The following is a 15,716-nucleotide window of genomic DNA, read 5'->3' on the forward strand; positions in this document are numbered from 1 at the left end:
GCCAGAAGTGGGATTTGCTCATTTTCTGTTGACGTACAATTGACCTTTGTTTAAATTAAATCATTTATCCACTTGACAGAGAACTTGGGTTTTTTTCCTTTTTCCCTCCTCACATTTACCTGCAGTGTCAACACAACCAAGAGATCTTCAGACACAAGAAAGCGATCAGGCAATAGATAACTTCCAAACATCAAGGCATCCAACCTCAGAAAAACTCATAGAAGTATTCTCCTGCCCTCCAAGCCTACACATCACCCGAAGGTTTGTTCATGGAATCTAAACCCCCCAGCTTCAAAGACCATGGATGGCAGCTGAGGAACAAGGAGATGTAGACCTGTTAGGCAAGCTGCACTCCAAGCAATACAGCTTCCACGTTGACACCGGCAATGAAGTTGTTGCAAGCATTCTGAGCTATCACCTTTGACTTTTACATAACTCTGTGTATTGACCATTCTTTGCTCAAGTGATTTCTACAGCATGGGAAAGCAGTCAACTGCTTTCCCTTTCCAGCCATTAACCCAAAGAGTTAGCATCTTCATTATCCATGAAAGTGCCTCACAAGTTGATTTGGTAGGTAAGAGTGTCTGTCCCCAGGTTACACCCAAAGTGTTCATTATTACAAGCTCAAACTGGGTAGCTTTGTTTCCCAGAGTGCTTGTGGGTGGGGTCTCAAGCTCATATTGCCCAACCAAGACACTTCATAGTTGTCAGCATCCAATTGAATAGTTACAATGAAAAATATATCTGTGTTCTGCAACACAGGAAAAATACACCAGCTTGTTCATGCACCTAGTCTAGCAGCCATGAGCAGTGCTGATCATGGCATATATCTTCTGAACTTATGACAGCTTACAGGAAATGGCCAAAACTGTCATCAAAATAAAGATCCATTAGACCAAGAAAGCAAGATACAGCAGCATTTGAAAGGAAATGCCCCTTTATTGCTGCATTATTAAATTACAAAGCGCCAGAGCACATTAATACATTGCTTACCACTGCAGGTTTTCTTCTGCCTTCACCTATGCAAGAGAAGACTCATTAATTTATTATTATTTTGGTATATGTATCCCCTGTTGCATGCATCACTCTGAAAAGCATGTCTCTTGTCCAGTCCTGTGGGAAAGATACCTCCGGTTCCCATCAACAGCATTTCATGCATTGATTTTTTTTCTTTAGTACACTCTTTATATTGGAAAGATAGTTGAGAGACTTGTTTCTCTACTGCAACAAACATGTTTTCATTATTATCTCTTAATGCGTTAAGCAACCTGGGAATTTGCTTTGTGGTCTCCAGCAACTCATTGAATCTCTTTTTGCTGTTTCTTATATGAAAAGATAGAGAACATAATCCTTCCCTGGTAGCAACATAGTGATAATTAAGGTGTGTGAAACTTGTAGTAGGGATGAAAGGAGGAAGTGCTAAGCTGAGAGATCTATTTTCCCAGTCACTCCCATTGTAGGAAGAGAAATACTAAGAGGAAGGGTACCAGACTTTGTACAAATTGCTGTGGGATGTTGTTCAGTTGTCAAGTGTATCCCCTACGGAACAAGTAACACACATTCTAAAGGTTTGGGTTTTTTTTTTGCATTGGCTGCCAACCGTCTTGCATAATGTTTAGGCTTCCAGAAGTATTACAGCTAGCTTTCAAAATCCACAGTCTACAGAAGTTAAGTATAAAACTGGGGAAGCAGATGGGAAGGGCAATATTTTGAACACTATTGTAATCATTCATGCTTTAGCAAAATCAAATGAACTCCTTTCAGTCCATGTGGCCTTGGGAGTACTGAGAAGTCTCACACAAAATAGTCAAAGTCTGCAGCAAAGAATGGGTGGATTTGGACCAAGTCTTTATCAAGTAATAGCCCTCAACCTTCTGCAGGACGCTGGCTGCTATGCAAGATGGATTATTGGATGAGGTAATTTTCTGCATGTTCAAAAGTCCTTGATGACTAGGAAGTTTTCATTAGCATGCTTTCAATGTTGTGGAACTGCAATCTTCTTGCTATATCTAGGGGAGTCTCCCCATTCTGAAAGAAACAGATGAAACATATTGCAATATGATAGATACGGGTCAAGTACGAAGAGCTTTCCTGAATTTGCCACCCAGATGCAGTGCTCTCCTGCACAAGTTTCACTGTCTCATCCTTGCTCTAAACCAAAAGCTTCAGAATGTGCTGGGTCTAATACTAATCTCACTGAAGCCAGGGGCAGAGTCCTCCCCTCCAGTAGTGACAGCCATTCCACTGTTTCCTGCGGCTAATGTCCAAAGTCAGTGCAGAGCTAAGCTAAGCTGATTTCAAGAGCAATATGGACAATACATTGATCACCTCAACTCAGTAATGCAGATACTCCCAGGTCAATATTTATCTGGGCAACATTTGAGCTTTTCCGATGACAGAAGCAGCTTGATTTAGCCCCTCTCAGAAAAACAGTGTCCAGTGGCACAAAAAGCACCTAGAAAAGCTCTTACCACTCTCCTGCAGCCTGCATCTTAGGAAAAACTGTATAGCAGCTCTGAGTTAAGAAGAGGTACCGTAAAAATAGCAAAGAGATCTGACAATCCAGTGGACATGCAGGCAGTGTTCACTGGTAGAAATCTAGCAGCAAAAGATTTGGACTTTAAAATTCCTTTTGTCAACAAAGGCAATGGAGCAAACATTGCTTTATACCCTACAGCAAACAAGTCTGCTGCCAGAAAGCTGTGCACCCTTTTTTTAAAATGCCTTGCACCAGCTAAGGCCTACAACATACTGGTTCACCACCATGATAAGGAAATACAGTCATGAACTTCACCTTCTTACCTGATTCTTTACAGAAGTGTCTGCGTGAGCGTCAAGCAGTAAAGGAATGACTGCCTGGTTTTTCATTTCACAAGCATAATGAAGGGCTGTGCTACCAGACTGAAGGGAAACAGAAGCAGATGAATTTTAGTTCTGTTACTTCTTCAGTAGACCTTAGGCAACTGTAACTACCTGTAGCCTTATTAGTTTCCCTGTAACAGCTGGATGCAAAAGACACATACCATTTCCTGTGACAATACACTACACAACAAAACAAATAAATTCTCATAAGAGCAACAAGAACAAAAAAATCATTTCTTCCCTGGGATGCAGCTGCTAGAACAGGTCTGATACCTTCAGCAGGAAGCCAATAGTTCTTTACTGATTTCAGAGGATTCCATGATCTTGATTTCATCAACTATGTCTTAAGCAATACTGTTTGCTCACACTTCAGTGTTTTAGAATTTGGTTGCTAATAAAATTGGGAGTACTCCTTCTCTGTCTTAGAGTAGAGGAGCTCTTTACCACACCCAAGTAGGCTAATGGATAGAGAACTCTACATATGGCAGGTCAGCACACTCTGAAGACCAAGAGAAGACACAGGGTCTAGCACTGTGGCACAACCTTTGCCCATAAATCTGTTCCAGTCCAAGAACTCATAAATGGTGATAAAGTCAGACCCTTATTTCACTAGAATCTTTATAGGATCAGGTATTCAATACGTAAGTATCTCAACACAGCTTACCTGGATTCTCTTAAGAGGGCATTGGTCAGAAAGGGAGAATTAGTTGATCAGTGGAGAATTATTTTTTACAAACCTATTGCCTAAGTGTCAAGGGGAAACATTGAATCCTCCTGGTACATCACAGTCAGTTCAGTCCCTGATCCTACTCTGAAAGCAGGACTATGTTGCTAGAAGATTCTGAAGTCTGGTTTTAGTATTGTTGTATGCATACAAGCCACATTTGCATTTGTATAAACCCACTTACAAAGTCTGTAGCATTAACATCGGCTCCAGCTCTAAGCAGCATCTTGACCAGGTTTTCATTCTGTTTAGTCTTTGAGATCTGTTTGGTGCAAGGGAAAGAGTAACACACTGAGGCAGTTCATCTGCATATAGTACTAAGTAGATTTTGACTAAATACTGGGTTTTTTTCAAAAAGAAGAGTGTCTGGCTTCTGCAAATGCCAGACTGATGTAGTGATACAATTCTGTTCCTTCACCAGCTATATTCACAGCAAAATCTCTGCTTCTTTTGTTGCTTTCCATCAGTCCTTGCTTTAAAAAAGCAGTCCATATTCTATACAGGTTCCTGGCCTGAAATACTGTCATGAGAAAGGTGGTAAGGGGAAACGTACTGGGTCTTTCCTGCTTTCATCCAGACTCACCATGAGAAGATATCCAATAAGCATAACTGGCATGAGGATTATGATGAGCACATAGTCAAGGAAGGTAAATCGTTTTCTCACAGCATAATGCAGGCAAGTGCGGTCCTTCTAAACACAAAATAACTCTGATTAGTACCAGATTCAGTGATGTGATTATATCTGTTTAATATTGAAAATAGTAGACCAGTTTATATTTCACAAGCTTTCTTTTAGGTTATCTACTAGAAATACTTCTCTAAATTTCAAGCAGAAACAGACACATGCATTTTGTTTCCCTCAAGTAGAAGCACATTTAACACATACAGGCTCATGGAAATTGGGCTACATGTGCAAGAAGAATGTGGGATCCAAAGGATTCCATGTATATGTCTGCAAACTTGGACAAGGCTTCAGAGAGAAAGAGGGCAGTGGACATCTCATGTGGCTACTACCACTGTCCAGCATGTTAAATCAGCAGGAAGAATCCATGCAGCTACTCTTCGTATAGAATTATAATCTGGGGGTTATACTTATGCCTCAGTTGGAAAGAAACCTCAGGTTTGGCTGTGCTTGCCAGTGTCCCCATACATACGCTCCAAGAATCTGTAAAAACAGTCGCTGCAAATAAGTCAGTCGTCACTTACCTTGTTTCTGAGGTTGACATCAGCATTTCTTTTTAGAAGATAGCTAACTATCCTGTTGCTTCCCTGTTTACATGCACAAATTAGGGGGGTGTCTCCACCGAAGCTGTCCTGGATGTTCAGATAGTTGCTGTTGCGCTCCAAAAGGAGCTGAACTTCATTGAAATCGTTATTATAAGCTGCCTGACAAATGGGCTGAAGAGAGAAGATAATATACATCAGCATACGTTTCACTAAGACATCCATATTTCCCATTCTGACTTACTACTTGCACATCCTGAGACACTGACAAGCACTTCTGACAGAGGTTGTAGTTCTAAGTGACTTCCAGAAGATGGTGGTAAAAGATACTTCTGCAGCTGCGACACAGCAGCCCGCAGCCTGAGAAATCGCAGCCCCTTCACAGTGGAATGAACTTTCTGTTCATTTTGGACGGTGTCTGGCATCCAAGAAATAAATCCAGTTCATTTGCAGCCATTAAAAAAAGCGACTGCCAATCTCATAGGAGTTGGTCACTGCAGCAGCAGCACTGACAAGCCCACGCCTCTCTAAGTCTACAACAGGCTTTGCCTTTGGATGAGCACTGCTGAACAAGGGGTACCACTTCTGACTCATCAGTTCCCAGAACAAAACCACACCTCAGGTGAAAGTTGAAAAACCAAACCCCAACACTGTTTCTTTTCTAGGGCTTGAAGTTAAACTTCATACCTAAAAAAATACCTATGCCCACAGCTCAGATCCTGCTTGACTTTTGAGAACTGCTTGCTGCTCAAGTCTTTGCTCAGTATTTCTACACACCCTTGACCTAACCTGCAATTCTTTCCCTCTCCAGCAGCAAGAACTCAGATTAAGGAGAGCCTGAGAATGACAGGAGTACTACGAATTTCTAATGGCCTAATGCAGGCAGAAAATAACAGCAAGAAGTTCTCCAATCAAAAAGAGAATGTTTCTTTCTTTTTTCTGTCTTCAGTACTGAGGTTTTTATTCACCATTTTCAAAGATAGGCATTTTCTTTAAAAATTATCTGCAGTTTTTCCTTCCCATCCTCCTTTTATCACATCCTAAATACACTATATGAACAAGATCTAGCCCTGAACTCTGAGCCCTTTCCTCACCCTCCCCCCTCATTTTTCCCCCACATTAAAAAGATTCATCTTATTTACACTTTCGCTTCAGACAAAATTTGATCTACAACACAAGTTTACCTCCAGCATCATTGCTGCTTATTCTTCTGGACAGCTGCATAAGAGAAGTGATTTTCCTTTTGAAAGAAAGTATTTACATGCTTACCAGACCTTGCACCACTTCTTGTTTTGCTTTTATTATATCAGACAAAACTCTACAAAGAATACTCCAATACTGTAAATTTGCACATGTCTGTATTCTTATAAAAGTCTACATATGCCATTTGTTATTATACACTCCTCCAGAACCAGAACCTTTTTAATGATTTTGAGGAGAAATCCCTCTTTTAAATCCCTCTTGGTGTAAGTGACCTGCACACCTGTGCCATCTAAATGATCAGTTTACTCTAGAACCTCACTCTGTCATGTTGGTGTCTAGTACTGTATCTTCATGTCCAGGAGTGGAGTCTGTCTGCACCTCTAATTTCCCTACTATTCTTGCTTTTAAGTATTGCTTTGTGTATTTAAAGATGCAGGAAATCTGCTGACCTGCTCAAATCCCAGACATTTACCATACTACTTTATTCCCTTCTAGTTTGATTCTTGCTAGTTCAGCAGCTTGTGTCACCAAATGATAGGCTTTTGTGCTTTTCTTTCTGTACTGCCTCAAAGAGTTTTACTTGCTAGGCCATTAAGCCTAACACATTTTTCACTGATACTCTCATTGACCCATGGGATCTTTTTCCAAACCTTACACTACTGTTGAACCCAGTTCTAGAGCCACGAATAATGATAGAGCACTTACCACTCCCTAAGAGACATTATTTGGAATTGAAGTCATGCACGGAGACTGGCACACAAGAGACATGTTGCTCTTTTACCTCCTGAAACTGGCTGTTCTCAGAAAACAGGGCACAGAGAATGTAAGGAGGCAATTCTCATCCATTCCAACAGCTAATATATGGGTAATTGATGTACTTAAAGTATTTTTTTAAATTATTATTATTATGCCACTGCAGTGGGAGTTCTTTGTAGAATCGATTCTTTCACACATTAATATGTTCCATTCACATTAAAACAAAAAACCAAAAACTGAACCTTTTTCCTGGTTTTATGGGATTTTCTTGAGGCCCACTCTGCTGGTTTGCATTGTAGAAAATACCTCCTTTAGTCAAAGAACGGTGAGAAGTCCCATAGATCAGACTTGTAATATAACTCCCAAATTGACAAACATGACTCCATGACTGGAGAAGCAAACATAGTGGAATATTTAAGTAAGGGAACAAAGCAATCCAAACAACTATAAGCTCATTATTTGGATATCAATAACAACAGGAATTCAGAAAAAATGTGTTAGGAAAGAATAAAGATAAGAAAAATTACAAATAGGTGGCAATCAGTCACTTGTGTAAGAACGACATCAGAAACAGCAACCAGTGCCAAACGTTATAATAGCAGTCTTTCTCACAGAAAGAGGAGACAGCTGTTACAGAAGGCACTTAACTGGGATAGTGGATACAGTTCTTGTTATGTGAGTCCAAAACTGAGATCAGAATATGGCAGAAGTGTAAAACCTCTACACAACTGAGGAATATGAAGAGCCTGAAGAAAGACTGATTTGCTTAGATTGGCTAGGGAGAAAAGAGACAGGGCTGTAAATATTCCAAAATAAATTAAAGGGTAAGTATTAGAGAAGAAGAGCCAATTAATTTCAAGGAACAAGGTAAAAAAGGTGATATATCTGGCCAAAAAGTTTAGCATGAAAATTAGAAAGAGATTTCTAGTCATGTGCAGAGTAAAGTTCCAAAACAGTCTTCCAGTAGCAGCATAATAGACACAAAACTCGACTGGCTTCAGGCTGGAGCTTGGTAAGTGTGCAAGGATTTCTGTGGTAGTGAAGCCTCTGCCATAAACCCCTCTTCCATCTTTCAGTTTTTTGGCTTGTCACTCTGGCAGCTCTATATAAATTAGGTCTAATTGCGCTTAAGATTATTTTAAACAATTCTCCAAACTTTGCTCAGAAGACAAATAGATTTTCTTACATACACACAGTTAGACACAACCTGTCTGGAATATCAGCAGTGAGGCCAATTATAGAGTTAGAACAACGTTATGTACAAGCAGTGGATTCCATCCAAAACCCAAGAAAACATATTTCCTTTATATCTACAGAAAAGCATGGAGGCTAAATGGCTGGAAACCCTCACTCAGTTTTCTACAGTGTTAGAAGACTGCCTCAGCAATGATGTAGCTTAACAACCAGTTTCTGATTCATGTTATCATTATTACATTATTGTTATCCACCCATCATACACAAGAGGGAAATAAACCTGAGATACGTACTCAGAATAACTGGGCTTCACATGCAAGACAGAAGCAGTATCAGAAGAATCCAAAGTTCACATCTCAGACTCAGGCTCAGCTGTGGAGAGGAGCAGGACTACGAGTGCAGAACTCTCATGGCAGTGTAGCACAGCCAGGAGAACCCCTGCAGCTTTCCTTGTTAGAGATGCACTGGTAACTGGAGCACAGACATAAAGTCTATGGCATCTCCTTTAGGCACATGTGAGAAACAAAGGCCAGTGCTCCCACGCAAAAAATCCTGAAGAAATCAATGGGAACCAAGCTCACATGTTCTGGGGGTGCTGGCAGTCCAAGACACAGAGTGACTACTCTCACCTACACCACATTATTTATAAACCCCAGTGTCCTGACCACCTCAGAGAACTCAGAACAGACCTAGCTCACCTCCACAACATAGCAGGACAGACCTGGCACGGGCACATCAAACATTACACCCAATACAAACACAGGCTCTAGGCCTGAAGGGAGGGAGAGCAGGACCAAAACTTCCAGCTTAGGTAAAGAGGAAGCAAGCGCCTCTTTGAACTGCCTGGCAGCAAAGCCCTTCACCTCTGCTCTCACTCACTCTTTTGCAGCACCACCTAACATTCAGACAAGAGGCACACGATGAACCTGACAGTGTGATGCTGCACAAAACATATGATGGAACAGAGGGAAAACAGAGAATCACAACACCAAACTCCTTCCACCCTCACCAGTGGTGCCTTTCCCCTGCCGCAGCATCAGGACTGACTATGAACGAGAGCACATGGCTCTGCCTGACTGAAGAAAGCAAAGGGCAGACACTGGGGACTGGAAACTAGAGTTTGAAGATTAGATATGCCAATCACTGAGTAATGCTCACACAAGTCAGGTGTTCAAAGGAAAACTGAATACGCAGTTCTAAAGCAAAACCTCTATAGTTAGATTAGAATGTCTGTTTCAGCAATACTTCTTCTACAAGTCCTTCAGAAGAGGATTTCATTGTTCAGTATCTGAGGCTTTGGGAAAGGTGAGAAGTAGTCATAGGATAGGCAAGGGTTTTCATGGCTGAGATCACTCTCACATAGGACAGGCAAGGGGTGCAAGAAAAGTAAAAAACCTCACTGTCAGGAAGAAGTACAATGCCTCTATACAATTGATTTTTTTTAAAATTATTTTTAATCAATTGTGGGCCATGTGATTGAAATCCAGGCCTGGTATTTTACTCAGGTCCAGATGAACTGCTACATCTGAATTTGTCTACTTGTTTTCAGAGCTTCTTGAATCTTCTGCTTAGTTTTGCTGAGGTAGTGATAAACTACAAGCTATTTGGCAAGTTCTACCACATATGAAATAAAGGTTAAAGGCACGGCAATAAGGACAAAGCATTCAGTCAATAGAGAGAAGGCTAAGGTAAAGCCGGTCTTGCAACTTGGGAGAGCAATTTCAGATTATAACTGCTTCCTTCTTTGAGAACTCCAGGGGATTGCCTAAATTACATCAATGCTTTGCAGTTGTTTAGATAAAAAGGAGTCATTTCATAATGTCGAGACATTATGAACCAATCCATAGTCTCTTCATGTGCACTAAAATTCATCCAAAGACATGCTACGAACTAAACAGGAAAGTCTAAATCATGTTTGTGATGCTGAGTAATGCACTAGCATCCAATCCATACTCCTCAGAAAAGGCACCTTGCACATTCTTATTTTCACTTCTCTAGATTTCTATCCTGTATAAATGAACCATGCTTTACCCAGAAAACTGTATCTCACTCAAAATTTTTAAAGGAAGAGAACTAATGTATATGAAAATATTAACTAATAAGCATGGAAGATATGGACAGCATTTGAATCTTATCTAAACACTACTTTAATTAAGCTAGATGACACTAGTTTCTTGTACAATACTACCTCAGACTAGTAGATCTGAAGAGAGGCAACAAATCCTTTCACAATAAGGTACGGTCTACCCAGCCCATCACTTTATGAATGCACAGATTCAAGCTCCCTATAATACTGAAAGAGGAGAAGATACCTGATTTCATTGAATAGCCTTTTAAAAAATAAAACAGCGGCTTTCAGCATAGAAATGTAAGCTTTGAAAGAAACAGCTCTGTAATGCTATCTCCAGGAAAAGAAGCAGCCATGCAAGCCACTATATTCATAGTCAAAAAGGACCAAAATCCTCATCTGTTCCCAAGTGTACAAACAGAAAGTTTATAAAATAATGAATATGTTTAGGTAGCATGTATGCTAAAATCCAGAGTTATGCTAAATGGACCGTGGTCTGGGGACAAAACCGTAAAGATAACGGCTAAAAAAAAATCACATTCCTAAAACAATCATGGGGTAGGGGGGGAATGTTTCCTTAGGCATCAGCTTTATTATCTACATTCAACATAAACCAACAAGTTATTTGCATTTTGAAAAGTTGTTTGTTATTTGCACCATGCTCAGAATCATTCTGATCTCAACACAGCACAACAAAAAATGTTGAACACATACTTTCTCTCTGAAGTCACAATAATTACACTGGTTATTGCATTTTCTTTACTCCTACAAACAGTACTTCTGTCAATTTGTAATAATTGATGTACAGCATTTCCAAAGGAAAAGAACTTCCAGATCTGTATAAGCCTGTGTACAGGGGGCTGTGAAGGGAACAAACCAAACCCAGTGAATATCCATATCTTCAATAGCTTTGGTTACTGTGCAAAAAATGGTCACATACCTCTGAATAGAGTATCCCCATGCCTATTCTTCGCTGCTTGAGTTCGTTCTTGTTCACCAGCCCAACAAATTAACCTCACTCGAAATGCTCTTGAGCTTGTTTGAATCTGGTTAATATTTAACTTAAAACTATCACTCTTTCTTAAGCTACACTTCCTTTAAGTGCTTTCTACTTGGTAGCATGAAACAATTGTCTTCAGAAACGAAACCCAAGGAGGTAAATGTGAGAACAGCAGCTTATGGGAGACTGACAGAACAAGTTACAACACAGAAGCATTTTCCTTTGTCATTTTTGCAATAACAGCCTCCAGTTGCCTAAAAAGGAAAGTAGCAAAACAGGCTGAGGAGGGGAGGAGAGAGAGAGAGAGAAAGAAAGTTTCACAAGTGAAGAAAGGGAGGGGGAAAAAAAAAAAAAAAAAGCATGAAACCTAAAGCTTAAAACAAGTAACTATGAATGCTAGCTAGTTTGCCACCCAAGCTACTTCTGACTAAAACATATTCCATCCCCTCTTCAAGAACACCTCCAGACTCCTACTGGGAAAAGGGAAGCAACTAGATCCCACACCTTTAACAAGAGTTCCCTGTATAATTACCTTCACTTATTAAATAGGCCACATGCTTTCATCACCTTTTGCTCAGTCTTCTCTTCCTAGCCCAGCCCAAACAATGAATATGATTCATGATTAACCTGCTAATTTTATGCTAATTGCATTAGAGCTTTCTTGGGAAGAGAATTACTGTTGATGTTTCCACCCTCTTTGTGTGTTCGTGGCTCTGAGGATGCTGATAGTATTTCTGTACTACACTCAGACAGTCTCTCCATGTAAGGCACGCGTATTTCAAGTGTCTGCAGATCCCCAAAATATCTTTTCCCTTTATAGTTTAAATTCAAATTTCCTGTATTTCAAGCATATTTTAAAACAAGTTTTAAATTATATGCATGTAACCATCTCTCTTAAATCCAAGCCCTCTACCTTACACTTGAGAACTTTTATTTCCATATAATTTGCATATTTATTCTCCAGCGAGGTGAAGGACCATGTAAAATTACTTATACTGTCTCTATCCTTCTCTGGTTAAAGTAGTATAGCACCACTGACTGTAGTGTTAGTTTGCTGGCACCAGCTCTAACCCTTTCAATGGCTGTTTACCTGAAGAAAATTAGGTTGGCTTGTAACAGAAACGTACACTACACGTACCAGTATTGGTGGATATTGGATTCTCCCAACAGACAGATCTTTCAGTATGCGGTGAATATTCCATTGGCCTAAAGACACGGAGGAGTGAGTAATACCTCAAAGGTGAAAAGGTATTCCTTGCCAGTATTTCTTCACATCAAGATCCTAAGGAATGGACATCCTCCTACATTAACTGGCCAGGTTGTTGGAATTTATAAACTACAACTTGGTGAAAGAAACCTCAAATTGCTCAGCTGTTAAATATAACAACTTAGTAGTTTATTTAATCCTCTCCTAACAGAAATATATAAATGCATGGTAACATGGAAAAGTATTTAAAAAAACCCCAAAACCCTCCTCCACAAAGCACAACAATAGCTTCAGGCAACACCTTTCCCAAGACAGTGTAAATTACCACTTAATCCAGCATCACATCTCAGGCCCTCTTGAAAATCACTTAAGTGACTACTTTGGTCAGAGATTCAGCTGGAGAATAGATAAGCAGCCCAACCACGATGAGGTATGAGACTCATGCAAATTTATATAATCACAGGTTCATTTCTGCTTCACATATTGCTTTAGTGTTCTTTATCATGCTTATAAATGAGGATTTGAATCCTGAAAATATTAATCTTTTTTGTTGAATAAGTGTTTTTTTCTCCAAAAGGTGTCAAGTCACAATGCATGGGCAAACCGTCACCTACTCAGTCTGTGTAGGAAATGCGATTCTTACTTCCTGAAAGAATGTAAGAACACTTCAAAAGTTTCATGTGAGCCAGAAGTGAAGTAAGAGTTTGTCAGAAAGGCTTTCACAAGAGAAAGAATAAGGGCAACTCATTTTTTTAAACTAGATGTCAATTAAACTTCTGAACAGCACATTCAATAAAAGACATGGAATATCATTTGCCTCTTTCATTTCCAAGCACTATAGATGATACTTCTCTAAATGGCATGAGTTACACTACTCTCAGGAAAGAAATCTGTGGCCTGCTGGAGTTGTGTGTGCAGAACAGTCCTCAGAAATGTGTATTTCCAAGAAATGCAGTCCTGGAATGCCCAGTGTCTGCACAAGAGGAACACCCACCCCTTACACTTCCCCTTGGAAGACTGTTAGCTACTCAGACAACATCCTTGTAGCACTACAAGGGTCCCTCACACCTCTGCTTCAGGACAGAATTAACTCATCAACCCCACTGAGCACAAAGAAACCCCTCCATAGCATGGATGGAGCCTGTGTTTTATAACATTTCAAGTCAAACTCAGTGAACCCCTGGTGTCACATGAAAAACGCAGGACTCCTTGCCTCCTGATGCTCATGTGGTCACTACTGGGTTACTTCTGTTACAGCCCATCCTGTGGCTAAGCTCCAGCAGCTCATCATTCATACACACTGATCCTGGCCTGCCTAAAATGCTGTTCCCCATAACCAGTTCCCAGGCAGTACTGCACAATGTGGAACACAACAGTCCTGTAAAAGTTAGTGAGGATGTACATCTGCACAAATCTGCTGACACATGTATGCATTTTCATGATCAGTGTTATCCTATATGGTAACCCTTAATTTAAAACTGGCCAAGTAGCATAGTGACTGGGTGATGCCTCAGCGGACTGAAGCATTTGATAAATAGATGGCTTCCTTCCCACACATGCCTGCTCAAACAACAGGTAAACATCTGGCAAATGCAGGGAGAAAACTGATAAGAACCACAAAAGTACTTGGGAAGAGGATAGGGTTCCAAGACAAAAGGAAGAGCATATATAGACCATTTCCTTACACTGCTTTTGTATTTTACAGGGTTTGCAAAGGAGAAAGGAACACACATATTCCCCTTTGTCTTCCCCCCCCGCAAATCATCAGAGATGTGTTTAGAGGCACAGAATACCTTGGGGGGTACCTAAGAGAGAGTTAGCAGACACTGGGGGTTAAGACATACTTGGGCACTTCATGCTATGTACGTCTGTAGGCCAGACCACCTGGGCATCAAAGTTTTGCTCCAGCATTTTCAAAACAGAATACTTACTATCTCAGCTGGCATGGTTCTCTAAGTAAGGACAGCACATCCTGGGAAGTTTCTGTATACCTTTTAGATTTTGTGTTTCTTATGCTCTTTTTATATGCATTACTTTCATTGTCTCTTCCCTATTCAGGTGGGTTTACCTATCTTTTGCTCTTCACTCGATTCCTACCAACAATATCAGAAACAATATCATACATTCTGTATGCTGGCATGAGGTGAAACTAGGTAAAATGCTGCAGATCATTCCAAGCTGACAATTCTATAAAACAAAAAAATGTAGTATGATGTTAGCTGGGAATACAGCAGAGAAAATTCTTCTGTACTTCTCACTAAGCAGGAGCATCAGACTTGCTGAGCTGTAATGTTTTTCACTGAGGAATCACTTTTTTGTCTTTTCCACAGACTGCACTCTACTTTATAAAGTAGAATAGTTTCTGTGGTGACTCTCAGGTTCTGTTTACTAACAAAGACTTACTTCACTCCATTTGCTCACACAAGACAACAGATGATTAGCACCCACATTGCAGAGAATTTGCTGCACCAGGGCACCAGGCCAGTTTCAGTGAGGACTGAGCCCCTGGGCTGACTACAATTAATTCAGCAGTTAGACAGAGGTCTCTAAACATACTGTGTTTTCACAGAGTTCATGGAAATGACTTGGAAGAAGCAAGAAATCTTGTTAGCATCCTCTCCGAGTCAAAGTTTACACAATGTTTTCAACCTTAATTCAACACCTGAGAATCCCTACAGAAGCAGGCTAATTCAGAGAAAACTGGTCTTTGCTGTTATGGTGTTCACTAAACAACAGATTTAGGAATATGTGTGTGATGCTAAATACACATCTTTCAAATCAGTTGTATTTTTATTCCAAGATTACCTAACAAAGAAGAATTGCTCACCGAGCAATCTGTAAACAGCAGTTCAGAAAATAAGTGACAGGTGTGGAACCAGTGATCATGTTAGCTTCTGTACAAACCACAGCTGCAGAGACCACGTTCATAGGTAAAAAGGGTTGAGAAAAGCTGGACCCTTCCTCCTCTTCATCCCAAAATAATGTGGTCACAGCACTCCCCAAGACAGACAGCAGTACAGATCAAGATCTGTCACAGTCTCAGGGGACAAGAATCCCCCAGGTCCCTACTAAATATCCTAACCACAAGTTAGACGCCTCTTTACCTCTCCTGTTCCATGGTGCAATTTAGTCTTTCAGAATGTCATGCAATGGTGCTGTTTATCATAAAATAACTCCACTCCTTAAATACTGCCAAATCAGCACTCCTATACACGCAGACATCACACAGCACTCTACTGCTGCTCCTTTTATCGGCGCAGGTTTCTCCCAGTGAATCAGTCTGCTAGCGGAGACAGACCAGGAACTGCAGCAGAAGACACAAGCAAGGCAGTCAAAGCAGAGGTAAGTTGCTTGTACATATGTGTTCATGGTCTCTTTCTCCAGTGCCCATCTTCATAAAGATGTGCAGTTTTGCTTTTGTGCAGTTGCTTGTCAGAGTAGACAGCCTGCATCCTTTCTGATCTGCAAGTCTGATGCT

At 40.4% G+C, this 15,716-nt stretch overlaps 1 protein-coding gene across 3 annotated transcripts; it reads right to left on the reverse strand.

The window, feature by feature from the left end:
• Positions 1-919: 919 nt before the first annotated feature.
• ANKRD22 (ankyrin repeat domain 22) lies at positions 920-11,188 on the reverse strand. Of its 3 annotated transcripts, XM_074830878.1 has the most exons (6): positions 10,972-11,188; positions 4,793-4,984; positions 4,170-4,277; positions 3,771-3,848; positions 2,803-2,901; positions 920-2,028 (listed from the first exon to the last, which is right to left on the reverse strand). In XM_074830878.1, the coding sequence occupies exons 1-6, from the start codon at positions 10,990-10,992 to the stop codon at positions 1,951-1,953; spliced, it is 576 nt and encodes a 191-aa protein (XP_074686979.1). In that variant the 5' UTR covers positions 10,993-11,188; the 3' UTR covers positions 920-1,950. The 3 variants fall into 3 exon arrangements, with proteins under 3 accessions (XP_074686979.1, XP_074686978.1, XP_074686980.1); XM_074830877.1 differs by lacking the exon at positions 10,972-11,188 and having other exon boundaries at positions 4,793-6,873; XM_074830879.1 differs by lacking the exons at positions 3,771-3,848; positions 10,972-11,188 and having other exon boundaries at positions 4,793-6,876.
• Between the last annotated feature and the right edge of the window lie 4,528 nt (positions 11,189-15,716).

The sequence above is a fragment of the Strix aluco genome, chromosome 7 (assembly GCF_031877795.1).
Source record: "Strix aluco isolate bStrAlu1 chromosome 7, bStrAlu1.hap1, whole genome shotgun sequence".
NCBI classification, from domain to species: Eukaryota; Metazoa; Chordata; class Aves; order Strigiformes; family Strigidae; genus Strix; species Strix aluco.